General features: G+C 39.3%; 1 protein-coding gene across 4 annotated transcripts in view; it reads right to left on the minus strand.

Moving 5' to 3' along the window:
- The window catches only part of OTUD7A (OTU deubiquitinase 7A), a 275,367-nt gene that overhangs the window by 35,394 nt on the left and 218,608 nt on the right, over nt 1-21,365 (minus strand). For all 4 annotated transcript variants that reach the window (XR_008446571.1, XM_054043157.1, XM_054043158.1 and 1 more), the window contains exon 9: nt 15,810-15,922. Coding sequence is in view for 3 of the 4 variants with exons in the window: in XM_054043157.1 (XP_053899132.1) it covers nt 15,810-15,922 (113 nt within the window). In the remaining variant the exon portion in view is untranslated. The remainder of the gene's footprint in view (nt 1-15,809; nt 15,923-21,365) is intronic.

A 21,365-nucleotide genomic window follows, 5' to 3' on the forward strand; every position in this document is an offset into this window, starting at 1 on the left:
GGGTAAGGGAACTCTAGGGAAAAACCATGATGCAGCAGGAAGTGGTGCTGGCTACTCAGGAAGTAGCAATCCTTGCTTTGTGTGAGTATTGAACCAATGATTCAGCATGTGGTTAGGAGTGGACTCAGAGACCTTAGGCTGCTGGATGTGTTTTCTTTTGGATGAGACAACAAAGAAGTGCTTACTATCTGTGGCAATCAAAGATCCCAGGGACACCTCAGAAGACTCAGGGGGTAAACACTGATTTCCTGATCAAGTAATAATTTGGATACATTCTTTCTACCTAAAATTCCCTCATCAACTTCATGCTATGGAATTTTCCTTCACTTTCTGTCCTAAACTGTTGACTAGCAGCTCTATGAGCTGTTAACGAGTAGGTGCACATTATTCTAGGGGGGTTGCATTTCCAAAGTAGGTGAAATGTTCCCTGTATAGATGACATTTGTGAAGAATTTTACTATCTTTGGGATCTAGAAATTTAATCTTAAATATTAAAATATTTCTTACATCAATAAAAGTCACTTTTTAGTTCACAATTTACCTTGCGATAGTGGTGTGATTCCCAGTCTACTGTGATTGCTAATTAAACTGTGCAAATTGAAGGAGGTTGAAAGGGAAAGTGAATATTGCTGAGAAGTTATTTGTTCCCAGTGTATATGATTTAACAGATCCCAGGTCATGTAATTTCCCATTATTCATTTTCCCCAAACTGTCTCTCTCTTTGTCTCTCCCAGAAGATTATTTTAAACTCGCTTCAGTATTTCTTAGGCTGACCTCACACTTTAACTCAGTGAATTTGGATATTATTTCCAAAGAGTGAATGAGTATTTGGACTTAGATGACAAAGGCTAAAAAATATACTAGATCTTTTCTTTTATACTGTTTTTTTTTGTACATCTTAACGTAAAAACACCAAAAAGCTTGGAGCAAAATGAAACACGTGCACACAGAGATTCCTCTCATAATTGAATGAGGCAAAATGACCAAAAAGATCACAGTGTTACACTCTGAAGACAGTACTGAGTTAGGATTCAAGTCAAGAACATACTCCAGTCTGACCTCTTATTACAGGGAGAGATGGAAAAGAGAAAGCGCAATAACAAATACTAGAAGAACCATAAAAGCATGTTCTAAATCTGTGAGGATTTACACAGCTAGGATGAAATCATCATGCGGTGGGAAACCCAAAATGTCGTGGGAACTGGTAGATTGATGTGGGGGTAGAGTGAAAAGGTGAACAACCATGGAGGTAACAGAGGGTCCTGTGGCACCTTTAAGACTAACAGAAGTATTGGGAGCATAAGCTTTCGTGGGTAAGAACCTCATGAAGAAGTGAGGTTCTTACCCATGAAAGTTTATGCTCCCAATACTTCTGTTAGTCTTAAAGGTGCCATAGGACCCTCTGTTGCTTTTTACAGATTCAGACTAACACGGCTACCTCTCTGATACTTGACAACCATGGAGGTAGACTCTCTACCCTTTGTTTGACAAGGAAGTTTATGGGTGTGTGTAGCCAACGGATCTCCAAATTGTGTGAATTCATTGGCTACTAATCCCATGTGGGGTTGTGGGAATGTTGTGGGCTATTAGTAATGGCTGCAATCAATTGTATAGCTGCCCCTTGCCTGACATCCAAGTTGTGGAGGCAAGAGAGAGAAAATGGATTATTAGTTATTATTAATCATTATTATGATTATTAATTTGTATTGTGGCAGCACCTATGGGCCCCAGTTGTGGAGCAGGACCCCATTGTGCTAGATAGAATATAAACATAGAACAAAAGACAGAATCTGCCCCACAGAGTTTACAATCTCCATACTGGTCACTTTGGTCCACTAAGCAAAAGCTCATTTCGCGGTATGGTTGGTGCTGAAGACATGGACTTCAGCCGTAATTCCTGTTAGTATTAAAGGGAGTTAAATGCATTAATCTCCATGTGTAAAGGAGAGAACAGACCACAGACAACAGTGTCCCTGAATGTCCTAACAGAAGTTTCACGGGTGATCTAAGAACACGAGGAAATCTAACAGAAATGATTTTGAACTGGTAATAGGGTCTGTTCCACAACTATCAATGTCGTATGCTATATAAAGCTCAGAAGTCAAAATCATGTGGAAATAACATGCAGTGCAGGAACCTTATTATGATTAAATATGCCACCGTTTTAATATTGCTCTCACAATTCATGTTGTTTTTACAGTGAGATTAGCTAGTCTGCAAAAGACATCTGTCAGTTGGAAGAAGTGCCAAAAATAAATGCATCTATTTACACAAAAAGGTACTTAGATCCCATGGTAACAGCCACATAATAACAACCTAAATATGATAACCAAACAAATCAGAATCCAGTTCTGAGCCCACAATTGGGCTGGAGTTGGAGATTATTATTTTAAATGATTATTAATTATTATTATTATAATAAGTGGTCTTGCAGTAGCACCTGGAAGTCCCAGCTCAGGATTCCATTGTGCTAAGCACTGTACAAACACAGAACAAAAAGACAGCTCCTGCCCCAAAATGCTTGCAAATACATAAAACAAACTTTTAGCACACTAAGAGCTCAGGTATGTTTTCAATATACAGCAACAACATTTACCATATCGTAAAATTTTATGGAATCTGCGGAAGCATTTCCAAAAGGATGAGATGTAAATGAAATTTCTAAATTCTAGCAGTACAAGTTAAATATTCCTTTATTTCCCTCTCAGTATTTTGGATGAATCTACAAAGATCATCAGCTACCATTTGCACTAGATATAAGTATTTTTATCACTATTCTTTCCTCCGAATCAGTGTTAGAGTTTACATATGCTCCCGAAAAGCCAGTTCAGAAGGAATTAGTGTAACATCATAAGTTTCTCAAAAGCAAGGAATATTCTTCTCTGGGTAAGGAGGAGATCTTTTCTCTTTTAATGTGTCTAGAATTTCCCATCAAACTTTAGGGTCACATATTTCTCGTTTTTACTCATGTGTACACTAGGACTGTTTCCACATGTTTCATGGAAACAGAAAGTCACAAAAGAAAAAAACGTCTTTGAAGTCTAGATAGCATACATCACGTATCTGTTGGAATATCAGGTCCCAACATGCGTGGCTCAAATTCATGCTACGGTCTGATTTTGACAGAGTGATAGTAAGATTGCCATGTACTGTACTTGAAATACCATACAACCCATTGCCAGAAAATGACTTCACCGTAAAACCCTGAGGATAGATGCACTAGACTTGTACCACTATTTTAGACCAAATTTCTTCCAGTTTTAATCTGATTTTAATTTAACACAAGATAGAATTTTGTAATAGAACAAGAAGAGGAAAATGTACAAACAGCTCAATGTGAACAAGTAGCATTAACAGAGAAAAAAAGCAACATCTGATCAGTCTATAAGCTATTGACACATGCTGCATGCTATAAAATTGTGAAGAGCAGCATGTATTCTTCACTCACGACTCCCTCTTGCTTTGGCACCCACTCGCTCATTTCTTTCCAGAGGAAACCTGAATCATGAGCTTATCAGAGTGATTCAGATATAATGAAAATTAATATTAAAATGTGTATTATATTTGTCAGGAGAGAATAACTGAATATTGTGTGGGGGCATTGCACTAGGAGGTGCAATCCAAATATTGTAACCTTGCCAAAGTCCTGGCATTTTGCATCCCCTCTGAAAACATTCACATAAAATCTTCACACCTAATTCAGGGAGTGTCAGTAGAATGAAAATGTATGAGGAGCAGACTAAAGTTGAAGGGCTGGTATTATATAAACCTCAGAATCACAGAACATATCTAGTCCATCTCCCTACCAGTGTAGCTTGTTCCCTTCAGGACATACGCTAGTATTTTATCTACTCCATTTATAAGTGTACCAAGCAATGGGGATGTCACTTTTTTTTTTGCATCTATTCAATCTGTCAGAATTTCCTCTCATTATTCCTTACTCCTCTACCTCCTTGGTGTTTACTGCCTTCCAATATTTGCAGACTGTTATGTCTCTTCCATAATCATTGCTTAGCCAAAAAGAACCTTAGGAGATTCATTGGTACTAGGACAACATGACAGAGGTATTTAGCTCTTTGTCTCTTTCCTCATAAGACAGTATTGCCAGTCTCCTAATCCTTTTTGTTATTCTTTTCTCAACTCCCTCCAGTTAGTCAATATCTCCCAGGTGATGAAGTCCCCAGATGTGAATGCAATAGTGGAGGTGCAGTTGCACTAGAGCTGTGTAGAGAGGGACAGTGACCTCCTTGGCCAAGTGATATGATGTCTCTATATATGATCAAAATTCCACTGTCCTTTCAATATCACATCACTAAGTCTCTTCAAAATTTATATTCACAATCCCATTCATGCAGTTCAGATTTCTCTCTCCTGTTATTTGCCCCTGTGACAAATCTGGAAATGTTGGTAATATTTTTATGATTCCTCTGCACGCCTCAGTATTCCTCTGGGCTTTGCATTGCTATGCACTGAGCATACAGGGAAGGGATGAGGTGGTGACTCAGCAGCCTGGTTGGAAACCAGAATCATTAACAAGCTGAATAAAGACTAAACTTTGAATGGAGGCGCTGAAGAGACAAATGGAAACCCCAGTGGCCACGACATACACCTACCGACAAATACCTAAGAGGAAGGAGATTTCTTTCTCCTTACCTGTGCAAGGAAGCTGAGCAAAGGCCTCCAGCATGAGAACAAAGGAGAAAGGTGTCAGGTGGCTGTGTTAAGAGCTGAGCTCACAGAGACACAGCACATACGCACGTGCGCACACATGGAAAAAGGGACAGAGAGACAGGGCCAAAATTCTACAGCAGCTTGGCTGGGTAGAGCCCGGACATTGGCCAGGCTGAGCTCCATCTTAACCTTTGTTACTCCACGCTAACCTGAGGAATTTCAGATTCTGTATGCCAGCTGACTAATAAATTATCTTGTTTTGAAAAAGCTGCCTGCTGTTGCTGCAAATACTTACTGGGAGCATTGTGCCCTGAACGAGTAAAGGACAAGCCTCCCCAAGGAGTCTGGCTCTGTTGGACTTGCTGCTGGGAGCCACAAAGGTAGACAGGGTTCACTGGCACCTGAAGGCTCCGTTTTGGAGTCCTGTCCCTATGGAACTGCATGGGGCTTTGGAGCCTGGCATACTTAAGGGGTCACTCCCGAGGGACTGGTTATAGGCTAGGGCACAGAGCAGACCCATGGATCTGTGACAGCCACCAGCTTGCATTTTTCCACATTCAGTCTTGTTTTGTCATGGCCAGCACACTTCTCCAAGTTCTCTAGGCCACACTGTATTATTTCTGGGTCATTACTGTGTTCAGATCTCCTCCTCCTCATTACCATCAGCCATGAATTTCATGATTTTGCTGAAGATTAATGAAGATTCTGAAAAATACTTAGGCCTAACAAGAATCCATGTAGTAGTCAATTAGCCACATCCTCTCAACTGGATACATTGCCATTCATCATTACATTTTATTTAAGGTCCTTCAATTAATTTTCAGTCCATATGACTGTGCTTATGTCCAAGCCAATTAAAGGTAGTTAAGAGTAAACTTTTGAATGGTAATGTATCAAATATTTCACTAAAATGCAGATATTGTATATTTTTATAATTCTATAAAATAAGAGCAGTCAAGTTTGTTGGCAAGATATTTCTTCATGAAATCATATTACTTATTGTTCTTTATACCATAGCCCACTAGCACCTTATCCTGAGAGGTGTGCTAAGAACTCTCAACTACCATTAGCTTCAATGGGTGTTGCAGGCACTCAGCAACCGCACAGCATATGGCCCTCAGACCTGGCACCTGTGCTGTACTGCAGTTACTTTATGCCAAATTCCTGTGCAAAGTGGTCCTACAGCCAACACTGTCCTGGGAGGATCATCCAGTGTAATAGCTCCTACACCAATCCACCCCTGTTGCCAGCATAAGGGGCGTGGCTGCTGATAAGAAGGCATCTGCACAGCTTCTTAATGTTCTCCTGATTCCAGGCTGCCATATTGGTCTCTGAGGATCACTGATTGCTGGCATCACTTTGTTCAGCCTTCAGATTGCTCTAAATTATGCCAGGGAAGTGGTCTTGCTTGCAGCTGGCCTTGAATCAGAGGAGTTAAATGGCAACCTCTGTCCACTTCCCCACTTCCTCTAACCTCTATTATGTGTTCCTCAGCCTTGGCCGAGGATCTGTGTCTAGCTGTTTAGGGACTGTGTAGAAATGATGACAAATTTACCCACAGGAATCAGCAAATGTTTTTTTCTACAATTCTTCCAAAATGGAGTCCTTGGTGAGATCTACATCATGCACCCAACCTCCCGCCTGAAATGTATAAGCCAGAGTATGATCTTGCACTACAGACTTCAGCCCAGCCATAAGTGTGAACTGAAAGACAACATCTTCTGACTTACAGCAACACCCTACTAATGAATATCCTGATCCTGAAAAGACTCTTACATTTGCATGGGACTACAACAGGACTATACAACTCAGTTTCAATAGGACCATAATCCATGGGTACATCATTGCTTGGTTTGGATCCAAATTTTCATCCTCCAAAGAGAGAGCTTCTTCTATTGCATCTTATTTCTAACATTACACAGATTGTAATAGCTTTGGAGCCATAGCTGGTTCTTATGCATTTGAACAGAACCTAGTGCAGTGGGGCTCCAATATGAGTGAGGCCTCCGGATACAACTAATATTACTGTCACTAATATAGATTGTGAAGTTCATGTATTCTTTGAGAATATCAAGTGTATAATTTTCTGAGGAAGTTGAACAGACCATAATTAGATTCTTTTACAAATTTTGCTTCTAGCAAAATACAAAACTTCTAATACAAATTTCAGTAGGAAATACAATATAGCACTAAAATATCTATTCCCTCTGAAGCTATTTTATCTAATCTCCCATTGGCATTTGCTCTCCAAATACCAAGGGATAGAAAGAAACTCATATGTATGAATTACAGAACTAATCCGACCAATGAAAGAAAATGTAAAAATATCAAAGGTCATTGTGGTCACTCCCCATTTAACAGTTAAAAAATGATTGAATACTTAGACCATTATCAGGGTAATGCGTCTGTTTGCAGAAGCATTACCAGGCTGGCCTTCTCAGGAACATCCAAATGATCTTTCCACTATGTAAACCCTCATAGACAACACACTCGACACCAAATTTCTTTTAAGATGCATTTATTTTACAAGTTTTTTGTTTAATTCCTCATGATTACTAAATTCTTTGGTATTCTGAGTTAAGTCTCTATCATGTCCATCAATGGTGATTTTTTTTTAAACAAATCACTTAGCTTTTTGTATTTTTCAACTAAAACTGAAAAATGTCTTGTGTGACATCAATCATAGAAAATTTAAATCTAGAACATGCTGAGTTGCTTTAAACTGCATCTGATATGGCTAGGTATGCCAGGTGTGCTAGAGCACAGAGGTGGGAGGCAAACATAATTCCTGACCAGCAAGAGTATTGGAGGTTTTAATAGCTTGGATTGTTACTTAGCATTTCAGGGAGTCTTCATCTCCCAATGGAGAAAACCAATATATATCACACACACACACACACACACACACACGATTACAAAGGAGGCAACTTCCCAAATTAAACAAGACGACATGGACTGTAGCAAAGTGACCTCTCTGTCTTGTTGTCTTGCCAATGAGATAATTCCCCTTAAGTCCTTAATAATACGACATACTTATACAAGAATTTGGAAAGGAGGTTGGGGAAGGACGAGATGTTTATCATATTCTCCAAAATAAATAAAGGACATGATCTGACTCTACATAAAACACTTATGCTAACCTACACTTTTAAACACTCCTTTCTTTTCTCTTCAACATCAACAAAAGGTAAAAAAAAAATTGTTTTTAAACTCACAACTTGCTACTACTCCTACTGACAATACCCTGGTTAAGTGGCTGTGTATGTGATCCTGTCACCCTGGAGGATGCAAGAATTCCCTGCAGCGATGTTTGAATGATTCTTACTCAATCCGACATACAGTATATGCGTATTTTATGTCTAAAATATGTTGGGCACTTCTTCATGACTGTCACATTTCTTCAGATCAGTAAACATGTGGACACATTTTATACTTTTAAACTGCTTTTCAATAAATCATCAACTAAACTTTAGGCTACAAAACAAACCAACATGATCTTCATGATTTTCTGCCCCTTAATGCCTCAATTAAAATAAAAAAGGTAATTATTTACTACAGTAATTAAGAACTTTCTGTAACCAAGTGGATGAGAAAAATTCTCTGATAAAATAAGACATGACCTTAAGCTTTTCTCAAAAATCAAACTGCCACATTTTCATATTAAAAAAAAAGATTGGTTCACTTCCCTGTTTTGTCTCGGACTAGAAGTCCTGAAAAATCATAAGAAATGCTTGGACCCTGAATTTTAAAAAATGTGCACATGTGAAATGATGGAATGGAAAAATGGCTGCTGTTCTGGATTGAGATGGGTGTTCACACCGAGTACAAGCTCTGTTAAAGCTACTCAAATACATCACTTGTGTATTCTTTCCTGGTGATGGACTTATCCTGGCTCCTAAAATTGGCGACTATTAGGAACCTAGACACCAATGAAGCCTTGATTCAAATTTACACAGAAGGAAGTAAAGATGCAGGAAATGCAGCACAGTTAGGGTGACCAGACAGCAAATGTAAAAAATCAGGACGGTGGTGGTGGGGGTAATAGGAGCCTATATGAGAAAAAGACCCCCTATAAAATCGGAACATCTGGTCACCCTAAGCACAGTACATGCAGCCAAGGGGCAGAAGCTACAAAGGTGGCTTTAAGTCACCTGTATACCCTTGGGATTTTGGATTGCTCCAGGGACCAATATTGCCTCTGATATAAATCAGAGCAACACTAAGTGTACTTTAATTTATAGTAGCCTCCTGAGGTCTGCCTATAGGCCAATCCACTGTTTGGAGCCATGTAGGCTCTCCAGTGTGTGCGCAGTTTGGAATATCCCCCTCCTGGTCCTTTCCCCTCACCTGCCCCCTGAGACAGGGCTTGCAAAGGGAGTTGTGTAGGGCTGCTTATGGCAGCCTGCCCTACACTGTGCCTCAGTGCCTGGTGGCACAGATATAGTGCAGGAGTCCTGTGCAGAGGCTAGGGAGGAAATAAAAATCTCTCTGTGTTTGTATTTACAGTTCAGAACCGAACTTATTTTTGTAGAAAAATGTTGAAATTAAACTTTTTTTTTTTAAAGAAAAAGTTGTCAAAACACTTGACCAGCTCTACATATTTTATTGCAGAGGTCCTCAAAATGCATTTGTAGGTCACTTGTGGTCTATGCAGCACTTGCTGATGATCTGTGGATGGCTGGCTGATCATATGGTGATGGCTCACCTCATTGTTTCCCTTATTATCAGACAGTTACAAATATATTAAATATTCCCTTAATATTAATTGTTCACTGTGTGCAGTTACCATCAGGGCTGGCGCAACCCATTAGGCGACCTAGGCGGTTGCCTAGGGCACTACAATTTGGGGGGCGGCGACCGCGGTGGAATTTCGGCGGCGGGACCTTCCACCGCCTAGGGCAGCAGAAAAGCTGGCGGTGCTCCTGGTTACCATAGTTGTCATAACAGTGGTATGAGACTATTGGTGTGCAGGGAAGGTGGGCCACAAGGAAATCTCTCCATGAAGATGTGGACATTCAATGTAAAAGTTTGTGAACCAATATTTTATTAAAAATTTTTCTAAGTAGTTTTGCCACATAGAAGTCTTGTCAAAGTCTGTACAGTCAGAGCTAGGTCAATGTAAACCTATATCTTGACTTTAGTAAAGCTTTTGATACTGTCTTGCATGACCTTGCATGACCATAAACAAATTAGGGAAATACAATCTAGATGGAGTTACTATAAGGTGGGGGCAAAACTGGTTGGAAAATTGTTCTCAGAGAGTAGTTATCAGTGGTTCAGAGTCATGCTGGAAGGACATAATGAGTGGGGTCCTGCAGGGATCAGTTCTGGGTCCGTTTCTGTTCAATATCTTCATCAATGATTTAGATAATGATTTAGAGAGTACACTTAAACAGTTTGCGGATGATACCAAGCTGGGAGGCGTTGCAAGTGCTTTGGAGGATAGGATTAAAATTCAAAATGTACTGGGCAAACTGGAGAAATGATCTAAGTAAATAGGATGAAATTCAATAAGGATAAATGCAAAGTACTCCACTTAGGAAGGAACAATCAGTTGCACACATACAAAATGGGAAATGACTGCCTTGGAAGGAGTAATGCAGAAAGGGATTTGGGGGTCATAGTGGATCACAAGCTAAATATGAGTCAACAGTGTAACGCTGTTGCAAAAAAAGCGAACATCATTCTGGGATGTATTAGCAGAAGTGTTGTAAGCAAGACACGAGAAGTAATTCTTCCACTCTACTCTGCGCTGATTAGGCCTCAGCTGGAGTATTATGTCCAGTTCTGGATGCCACATTTCAGGAAGAATGTGGCCAAACTGGAGAGAGTCCAGAGAAGAGCGACATAAATGATGAAAGGTCTAGAAAACATGACCTATGAGGGAAGATTGAAAAAATTGGGTTTGTTTAGTCTGGAAAAGAGAAGACTGAGGGGGGACATGATAGTTTTCAAGTACATAAAAGGTTGTTACAAGGAGGGGGGGAGAAAAATTGTTTTCTTAACCTCTGGAGGATAGGACAAGAAGCAATGGGCTTAAATTACAGCAAGGGAGGTTTAGGTTGGACATTAGGAAAAACTTCCTAACTGTCGGGGTGATTAAGCACTGGAAAATTGCCTAGGGAGGTTGTGGAATCTCCATCATTGGAAATTTTTAAGAGCAGGTTAGACAAAACCTGTCAGGAATGGTCTAGATAATACTTAGTCCTGCCATGAGTGCAGGGATAACCTCTCAAGGTCCCTTCCAATCCTATAATTCTATTTTAGTGACCCTTTTCAGGTTAATTCCATTTCAAATGAAATGTGTCGAGCTGTAGCAAGCAGCTCATCCTATACATTGATGAAATACTCCTAGGACTTAAAGTTTGAAGCCCCCTGAGTTGAGTCATCTGTGCATTAAGGATTATTTCCTAACTAGGTGTCTGATTTTTCCCTACTTTCCCTCTTCATGTTTGTGTTGAAGATGACACATGGGAAGATTCTGAGTATCTTATTGTGATTAAAAACAAACAAACAAAACCCCTTAAAACCATTTGGTTTTATAGAATAGTGACAACAAAACATTAACAATATCAAGCACACAACGTCTTGAATTAGAAGCTAACATTCCTGTTAGTCTTAAAGCCAAAATACTATTCATCTACAGAATCTGCTTTAAGTGTAAATCTACTTGAGTCATGGAAAGACGAAGATGTTAAAAGAAATCATTACACTTCTCCCAGGGTATCTTCTCATCCCTTTGCAAGAAGCAAGGTATGAAGATGTAATCACATCACAAGCATTTGCTGGCCCCAGTATCTGTCCATGAAGGAACTGTCATAATAACAATCCAATCAGTCACAAAAGCCCTTTAACTGAAAACTATCTATGAAGGGGCACCTAGGTGGAGGTGGGGGCTGGGGAGAGAGAAAGGGAGTGAGGGCCTTTTTAAAAATAAAATAAAGAATGTAAGAACCTTTTCTCAAACTGAAGCAGTTCCCTTTTGGATCTTCCATTCAGTCCTATTGCTTTTGGTTAAATGATTTTGATGATCTGAGATTCCTTTTGGGACCACTTAGGACAACGTGTACAAATCACTTCTGAAACAATGACTGTTTCATGGTTAATTATCCTATTTAAACTGGCTGCAGGATTCATTGTGTAGGAGGCAAGAACTCAAGTCATAGCTTTTCCTTGATTCTCTTTATCGTCTTCCTGCTCGGTGACTTCAATTCCTCAGCATCTGCTCTGACAAAAAGAAGATTCTCAAAGAACCTCTGGAGGTTCACAGACAATTGCAGATTTCTTATAATGCATTTGACTCACAACAAATAACTAAATAAAACTAACTCACAGGTGGATGTGGTGACAAATCAAAACACATTTGTTACTGAGGTTTTCTTTTGATGGGTACGTGACTTTTGATGCTTTAGTTAGTTCTGGCACCAAAGGAGATTACCTCATCTATAATTCAAAGGCTGATTTGCACATTATTTGAGGACAGTAAATAACTGGTAGGTACACTACACTGTCAGACAAAAATATTATTCTTTGAAGAGTTCTTTTCCCTTTTAGATGATGCATTAGTTTAAGAAGTAATTTTTGGTATGGTGCATTGAAAAGAATCATTTATTCAGTCAATATTCCTTGCAATGGAATGGTTAGAGTGAGTACTAAAATTATACACTTTTACTGGTTAATTTCTTCAGCTAGTTTTGGTTAGTCTTCACTATACTTTTAATGTGTATATTAGGATTGTAATTCACATCTGATTTGTTGACCATTTCCCATTGCTACTTTCCCATCCCCAACAAGAGAAAAGCCTAGTACATGTCACTATTTAACAACAATCTGAACTAAATTATATTTGATTTAACAAATGGTATTAGACTTCCTTTAAAAAAAAGTTTACTCAAAAGAGAATTTTTAAAAGGGATGTGTGTCTCTGTTAAATACAACCACCACCATTTCAGCACATCTCTAACCAAATACATTGGAGCCGTGTGCTCCATGAGATACATACAGCATGAGATGGACAAAATGAGGTTGTGGGAACTGGTGTTGAGTACCTGCATGTAGTAGAAATGTGTACTGAACTACATTTTAAAAGACTGTGGCAGATTTAGAGGAAACACAGAAGACAAAAGAGCAAAATTATTCTTTGTTATCTTCTATATATAAGGACAAATATATATACACACTATGGTCAGTAAACATTTTGCAAAAAATAAAAATAAAAATGTTGTGTCAGGGCAATCCTTAGTCCTGACATCTAAAGTTTAAAAATGCTGAGAAAATGTCATATTCTGCTTCAGCACAGTGGAGAGTAGGAACACTTTTTCTAAAGATATTTTATCCTTACTGTGGTTTACGCCTCCACTTTGTCTAATTACTTATAACATGCAATTTTCTCCAGGAGAAACAGCAACTAGAGAAAAGAATGAACTGAATGAATAGAGAATAAATGACTTTAGTTATAACACCCCTCTATTCAGGTATGAAAATTAAAGTTCTTGTATTCTCAGGGCCGGTCTATTGCAAACAAAAATATACTGCACTTCATGAACAAGTGCACTTTGATTAAGTGTTCAGTGCTATTTCATGTTAAGTCCTAAAGCTATAAGGAATCCAATTACATTTGTGCAGTAAGGATATTTAATTATTATACAAACAATATGGCTTTATTTCCTTAAGTAATGTCTAAAAATATAATTTATTCTTTCCATTTTTACAGAGACCTCTTTATACTTCAAATTAAATACATGCTGGTAGTAAGTTACACAGAACTTGGTCTTACCCTAAACCTCATCAAGTGCCATAGTATGCTCCAATATGCTAATTTAATTAAAATGTACATAATTATATTGACAGAGATGGCCACCCAGGGAGCCAAAGTGTGAGGGCTGTACCCACTTTCATTGTCTTGTAATGAAAATATTTCCCAATAACTACCCATCTGACATTACACAGTTTCATTCTACAACCTCCAGAGTTTAATCAAAGTAACTGCAATCTACCACATTCTTGCAGAATGAATCCAGAGGAACAGACTTGGAAATCAGGTAAGAAAGATCATCTAAGGCCTTAGAAATTGATGTGTATGCTCTGATGTGACCTCTCTAGCAACAACCCCACTGTTAACTTCAGCAGAACAAAGAGCGAATCAATTTCAATTTGAGAAAACTATATTTAAATAATTTTCTGGCTTGATAATATTATTTATATTATAGACGAATCATAACAGTTTACAAAGACAGAAAAAAATAAACTATACCAAGCTCTGCAATATAAAGGTTCGTTATTTTCATTGAGGGCTTTTGGTAACACAATGCACAACAACATGGAATCAAAGTTCAAGTAGTGTGTAGATTTCAAAAGGCCTTATGAGACTACAACTATCTATTGTAGTGTATTTTCTTATATAAACAAAAAAAATCCTTTTGTTCTTCCAAAAAAACCCCCCAAAATCTGTGTACTTTGGAATATGTTTTGTGGTAATATCACAACTGACTTTTTCTCTGTAGGGCCAAATTCTGCCCCTGGCTTATATCCTGTGCCACCCAACTGCCTTCAGAACATAATTAGATTTTTAAATGTGTGTCATGCTCTGTAATAATACTTTGCTTCATTTGTGATAGCACATGGCTGTATTGAGTTAAATTCTCTGCAACCCAGTTCACTGCACTGGGAGTTTGCACATGTATAAATGAGGGAAGGATTTAGCCTGACATGCATTGTATAAAATACACACAAATTTAATGTCCAAAAAATCTATTGTTCATTTCTTATCTGAACATGTAAAATATTTGTATGTCATTTGAACAGGTGAAAGTTCAGTCTGATTTGGGTATTTCCTTTCCAAATAGACTGTATTAGAAGAAGAGCAATGTTCTAAAAGTAGACACTGTTGACAGTTAATGACCATTGTACACTACCAACAATGCTCTTAGAAGGTTTGCTGCCTTTGAGCTACAAAGCAAAAGAGATCTGCAAGAAGAAATGTGCCAGTACTGGACACTGGTTTATCCTTTATTGGCATCTCCAGTTCATTTCAAATGTCTTTCATATTTACTACTATAGGATTAAATTCAGTCTCCTTCCATCAGCAAATAGGTAGCCAAACGAGGCTCTCTAGCCCACTTCCCAAAACCCCAAGAAGTTCACTCTGCAGGTCCTCTGTAACTCTGACTTCTGGCTCTGATCCTAGTGGCAGGGATATGGTATTTTCATATTAGAATGTATCCCCCCTATTAACAGCCTCCTATGCACTGTTTTGATGAGATTACTCTTGCTTGTGGTGAAAGTAACCTACATAAGTGCTGGCTAACTTCCCCCAGATCAGCCATCTCAGCAGGGCACTATAGGACCAAGACCCTTTAATGACCTGTTGAACCAGCTGGCACCTCTCACATCCAAATCTCACTTAGTTCAAGTTCTGTGCAAGTCAAAGGCCTTCCCCTGTTTTCGACAACACAGAATTATGGACAAACATAGGAACATAAGACATAGGACTGGAAGACACCTCCTGGGTTGAGTCCAGTTCCCTGCTATCACAGGCAAACCCGTCATATAATCTCACTTATTAGACAAGCCATTGCTGTAAAACAAATTTATCATTAGGAATCTGACATAAGGAGTTGTGAAAAGATGACAAATGAGCACCACTTTACCACCTTCTAAAACAACATTGAGGGATTCTCTGATGGAATCTTGAAGATCTTTTATTTTCTACCCACCACTACTTTCCATGCATCAAGCCCAAGGTCCCAGTAATGGCTATCTTTCTGGCTGGTGTTTAATAACCCAGGGAAGTCATTGTTGAATGATGAAAGGCACACACCCTCCATCTCCCTGGCTATGGATTCTACTGCCACCACACTACCTCCAGAGAGCAAGAAACTGGGGCTCATGGAGCCCTGGTTCTTCTGCATGGCTGTAGAGACAGGTACCTTGGAATTATCTGACCAGCTCGGAGGCTGCAATAAAATGATGGGCACGATTACAGAGTAAATATTCTAGCATACAACATGAAAAATGCAACAGTTAGATGAATGATGTCCCACGAAATTCCTCATTTATTTGTACTACTCTAGGGCAAGTGCTAGTATAACCATCCTACAGAAGCAAAGGATATAAGAATCTGTTACAATGCAACTTACCCACCACCAGTGCCTCCATTTTTGCCAAAATGAGTGCGAGGTTCACTTGAAGCCAGCTTAAGCAGTTCATTCCATTCCCGTTCCCACTCTTCTTCTGTATAAACTAAACCCGACTAGGGGAGAGAAGAGTATATTTCAGAATATGATGTTAAAAATATCACCAGTATCAGATAGTAGACATCATGTCCCACTAACATATGTTGTGTTTCATTTATAGTGCTATTTGAATAAGACATGCAATTGCCCTGGGTTATTACAGTATCACTTTTTCAAATCAAACAGCACCAATTTATCAAAACAGATCAAAGACGGCTACTACATTTTGGATAAAATTTTCAACTGGAGGCTCTCAATTTGCTTCTGCAAAAGTGCCCTATGCAATTGTTTAAGTGGGTAGCTGGGCATCCAGTCATCTCACATACATGTGAAATTCCTTCCATTTTGGTTCTCAGGTTCCAGTGCCATTGAGGATCTTTGATCTTATTACTGACGCAATGACTATTCACTGTCACTCATAGTGGAAATTCATAGTAATTCATGATGACAATGAATGTTCACTGGGCCAATGAAAGACTGAGCAGGTGAGAGTAACTCTATAGCTTGGTGGATAAGGAATTCAGCTAGCGTATAGGAAATCCAAGTTCAAGTCCTCACTCCAATGACTACTTAATAATTGATACAACATAGAACAGCTTTAACAGGAGAGACTGCGAAAGCCACATACCAAAATCTCTCATAGTGAAGGGGGCACTCACCTGTAATATAGGATACTTAAGTTCAAATTCTTTCTCCATATCAAACAAAGGAGGTGGGGGAGGGGGAGTTGACTCCTGGGTCTCCCACATCCCAGGAGAGTACCAAAACCAATTTCTTTCCTCCACCAACATTTTGTGAATTTAGTCCTCCTTTGCTTTTATCAAAATGCCAGAAATTTTTTGTCAGGTCAAAATGAAATGTTTTGTTTCAGCATTACTAATATTTTTTTTCAGTTTGGTCAAAACTATTTCATGAACTTGACACAAATTTGCAAATAGTTTTGGGTCGACCGACATGGTGACTAAATTATTGATTTTTTTTTCCCTTGGTCTACATTGCAGACCTTCCTTGATATGCCGGGGACAGCAGTACTTGTGACACTTTCTCTCCCACTCCCCTGGAGATTGGAGGGAAAGATTTCCACAGGCACAAAGGGCAGGTAGGCACCTCAGTCCATTGTGTTTTCAGGTAGACTAGAGAATGCCTAGCCAATGACAGCTCAACTGTCTCCCACTGACAGGGTCAGGAAGGGCTTATTAGTGCTGTAATTCAGTTCTGCTGCTCTCATTAGTGCTGCTGCCAACAGCAAGCAGGGAAAATACATATATGAATAGCACAACTACCAGCCAAAGCTATTTGGTCATGTTCAGTTAGCTGTGTATGCTGGAGTACTTGGAAAATTATTGATTTAATTCATCTGCACTATGTCTTGCCATTGATGGAAGCATAAATTCTCACACTGAGAGAAAAGAAGAATGAACCTCAGAACAGCACATCACAGTTTTGAATACAACAGCAGCTAAGCTATCCAAAGGTGCTGTTAATCAAGAAAACTCTAGAAATTTGAGTATTTTCTTTCAACAGCCTAACTAGAACTGGTGCTGGTGAGATCCAGTTCTGCTTCCCTCTGCTTTCCAGATAGCGAAGCAATGCCAGCAGCTCCCCAATGAGCTGGTATAAAAGAAGAATTCTGTATCCCCTTACCACAGGCAGAATGACTTTTTGTTTAAATGAAAGGGCTTTTCTATTTAAAAATTTTGGGTGTGTGTAGATAAAGGCAAGAACTAAGTCCTAAAACCAATTACCTTTGTGTTCAACAATTGGCTGCCTGCAAAGCAAATGGCCACATGATTTCACATTTGTAATGACTTTGCTGGAGGAATTGCTGAACCCCCTCACTGTGATCAGGTGAGCAGAGGCATGCACAAAAGGGCAAACCCTGCTCCTGCACACAGCCTGGGAAACTAAGTTGGGTGCTGCTGGAAAGGTTTGAGCACTGGGTGTGAAATGGCTCCATGGGAACTTTGGAAGGGAATAAAAGCGGAGCTGCTCAACAGCAACCACTGCATCAGAGACTGCAGTAGCCCCTATGGTTTCTGTGCTTCTGCTGTATAGGTATGAATGCAAAACAGCTGGTGGCTCTGCATAGTTGCAGAAAACAAAGGCCCTACTCCTTCCTTGGCAAACTCCACTGCTGATCACTCCTACCCTCTGCAATAGTGGAGCCCATGTGAGGTCTCCAGATATCTGGCCCCATTGCTAGAGGATCTGCAGCAGGCCTGTCCTCCATATCAATGGGGGAAGGCTTTGCCCTCAAACACAGCTTTTTCCAGCACATATTTGGATATGAAATTTTTTGGGGAAAAAAGTGAGGTGTCTAATTTCACTGGTCTACAATTTTTGAGAAGTCGTCTGCTTCAGAGATAAAATGTGCTATTTATTATGTATTTTGATGTGCTGAATTCAAATATGACAATTAAAACAACTGATTGGCTACTAAAAAAAGAACAGGAGTACTTGTGGCACCTTAGAGACTCACAAATTTATTAGAGCAAAAGTTTTCGTGGGCTACAGCCCACTTCTTCGGATGGCTGTAGCCCACGAAAGCTTATGCTGTAATAAATTTGTTAGTCTCTAAGGTGCCACAAGTACTCCTGTTCTTTTTGCGGATACAGACTAACATGGCTGCTATTCTGAAACCTGATTGGCTACTGTTTCTAAGATATTTAAGTTTTTACATTTTATGTCTATGTATATTGTATAGATAGTAGAGTTTTAATCATAAATTGTAAACCTAGGTCTTTTCATGTGTTTATGGTTGCTTTACATGATAATATTTCACCTGTCCTGTTTATGTAACACTTTAAAAAGGAGCAAAAGGGTTATATAAATAAAATGTATTATGAAACAAAAGGCAAAAAACTATTATCTACATAGTTTAGTCCTATTCAGTGTCTACTCGGCACTTCTTGGCTTGTCTCTTGTATTCATTAAATGGAGCGTCTCTTGTCACTGTCCAGCAATAGTCTGCAAGCAAGTGGAGTCTGCTCCATTTGCCCTGATAGCGTTTCTCCATTGTTGCAATGTCCTGGTGAAATCGCTCGCTGTGCTCGTCGCTCACTGCTCCGCAGTTCGGTGGAAAAAAATCTAGATGAGAGTGCAAAAAATGTATCTTTAGTGACATGTTGCAACCAAGGCTTTTGTATGCCTTGAGGAGGTTTTCCATTAACAACCTGTAGTTGTCTGCCTTGTTGTTTCCGAGAAAATGTATTGCCACTAACTGGAAGGCTTTCCAAGCCGTCTTTTCCTTGCCACGCAGTGCATGGTCAAATGCACCATCTCGAAGAAGTTCATGAATCTGAGGACCAACAAAGACACCTTCCTTTATCTTAGCTTCACTTAACCTTGGAAATTTTCGACGGAGGTACTTGAAAGCTGCTTGTGTTTTGTCAATGGCCTTGACAAAGTTCTTCATCAAACCCAGCTTGATGTGTAAGGGTGGTAACAAAATCTTCCTTGATTCAACAAGTGGTGGATGCTGAACACTTTTCCTCCCAGGCTCCAATGACTGTCGGAGTGGCCAATCTTTCTCGATGTAGTGGGAATCTCTTGCACGACTATCCCATTCGCAGAGAAAACAGCAGAACTTTGTGTATCCAGTCTGCAGACCAAGCAAGAGAGCAACAACCTTCAGATCGCCACAAAGCTGCCACTGATGTTGGTCATAGTTTATGCACCTCAAAAGTTGTTTCATGTTGTCATCGGTTTCCTTCATATGGACTGCATGACCAACTGGAATTGATGGCAAAACATTGCCATTATGCAGTAAAACAGCTTTAAGACTCGTCTTTGATGAATCAATGAACAGTCTCCACTCATCTGGATCGTGAACGATGCTGAGGGCTGCCATCACACCATTGATGTTGTTGTAGGCTACAAGATCACCTTCCATGAAGAAGAATGGCACAAGATCCTTTTGACGGTCACGGAACATGGAAACCTGAACAGCACCTGCCAGGAGATTCCACTGCTGTAGTCTGGAGCTCAACAGCTCTGCCTTACTCTTGGGTAGTTCCAAATCCCTGACAATGTCATTCAGTTCACCTTGTGTTATGAGGTGTGGTTCAGAGGAGGAGGATGGGAGAAAATGTGGGTCCTGTGACATTCATGGTTCAGGACCAGAAGTTTCATCCTCTTCCTCTTCCTTGTCTGACTCAAGTGAGAATGATTCTAGTGCATCAGGAACCGGCAGTCCTTCTCTATGGGGTACTGGGCGTATAGCTGATGGAATGTTTGGATAATGCAGAGTCCACTTTTTCTTCTTTGACACACCTTTTCCAACTGGAGGCACCATGCAGAAGTAACAATTGCTGGTATGATCTGTTGGCTCTCTCCAAATCATTGGCACTGCAAAAGGCAGAGATTTCCTTTTCCTGTTCAACCACTGGTGAAGATTTGTTGCACAAGTGTTGCAGCATATGTGTGCGGCCCACCTCTTGTCCTGATCTCCAATTTTGCAGCCAAAATAAAGGTGATAGGCTTTCTTAACCAGAGTGGTTATACTGCGCTTTTGTGATGCAAAAGTCACTTCACCACAAACGTAGCAGAAGTTATCTGCACTGTTCACACAAGTACGAGGCATCTCTGGTCACTTTGGCTTAACAGAAATGTGTCCCTTTGCAAAATCAAACACTGACAAATAAGAGAGCACGACACTGTATGATTTCTAGAGCTGATATAGGGCAATTTGTTCAGCAGAGTGATGTAAGCTTCGTTATGATTGCATCATCCAGGACTTCTAGGAATAACATGATGCAATTCAGATCATGTATGACGCAATACCAGCTTCAGATTGCATCATTCATTGTTTTGCCTAAAAAGCAAGTACTGTCCAAACCCAGTCAGAGATTTATTCATAGATCCAGTCAAAGATGTATTTTAGTCATTTCTGGTTTAAATTGAGATCCCTTCCCTTTATAACTCACTTATCCTCCGCCATTCCCAAGTCAAGGGTCGTATATTCTGACCCAATAGCATATCTTGAAAACTAGAGCCAATCAACAATTTTAAGCATCATTTTCGTTCTCAGTGACCCAGAATTAGTAAAGTTTGACTACATTTATTTCAGAAGCATTTTGGCTGTAGAGCAGTGTTTTAGGCTACTTGAGGATTACAGTTAAAAATACATATTTCAAAATCTGGGTCAATTTTCTCAGCATAGAGGTTTGGTCCTTAACTGACATTTTCTTTTCCTTTGTGACTTAATCTACAGTCTTCATTTTTTTGTAATGTAATTTTCAGTAGATAATTAGGGCTGTCAATTAATCAGTTAATGAATGCGATTAACGCAAAACAAATTAACTAGATTACAAAAATCGTCACAATTAATCGCAGTTTTAATTGCACTATTAAACAATAATATAATATAATACCAATTTAAATTTATTATAAATATTTTTGAATGTTGAAATTTTCAAATATATTGATATCAATTACAACACAGAATACAAAGTGTATAGT

This window comes from Malaclemys terrapin, chromosome 10 (genome assembly GCF_027887155.1).
Source record: "Malaclemys terrapin pileata isolate rMalTer1 chromosome 10, rMalTer1.hap1, whole genome shotgun sequence".
NCBI classification, from domain to species: domain Eukaryota; kingdom Metazoa; phylum Chordata; order Testudines; family Emydidae; genus Malaclemys; species Malaclemys terrapin.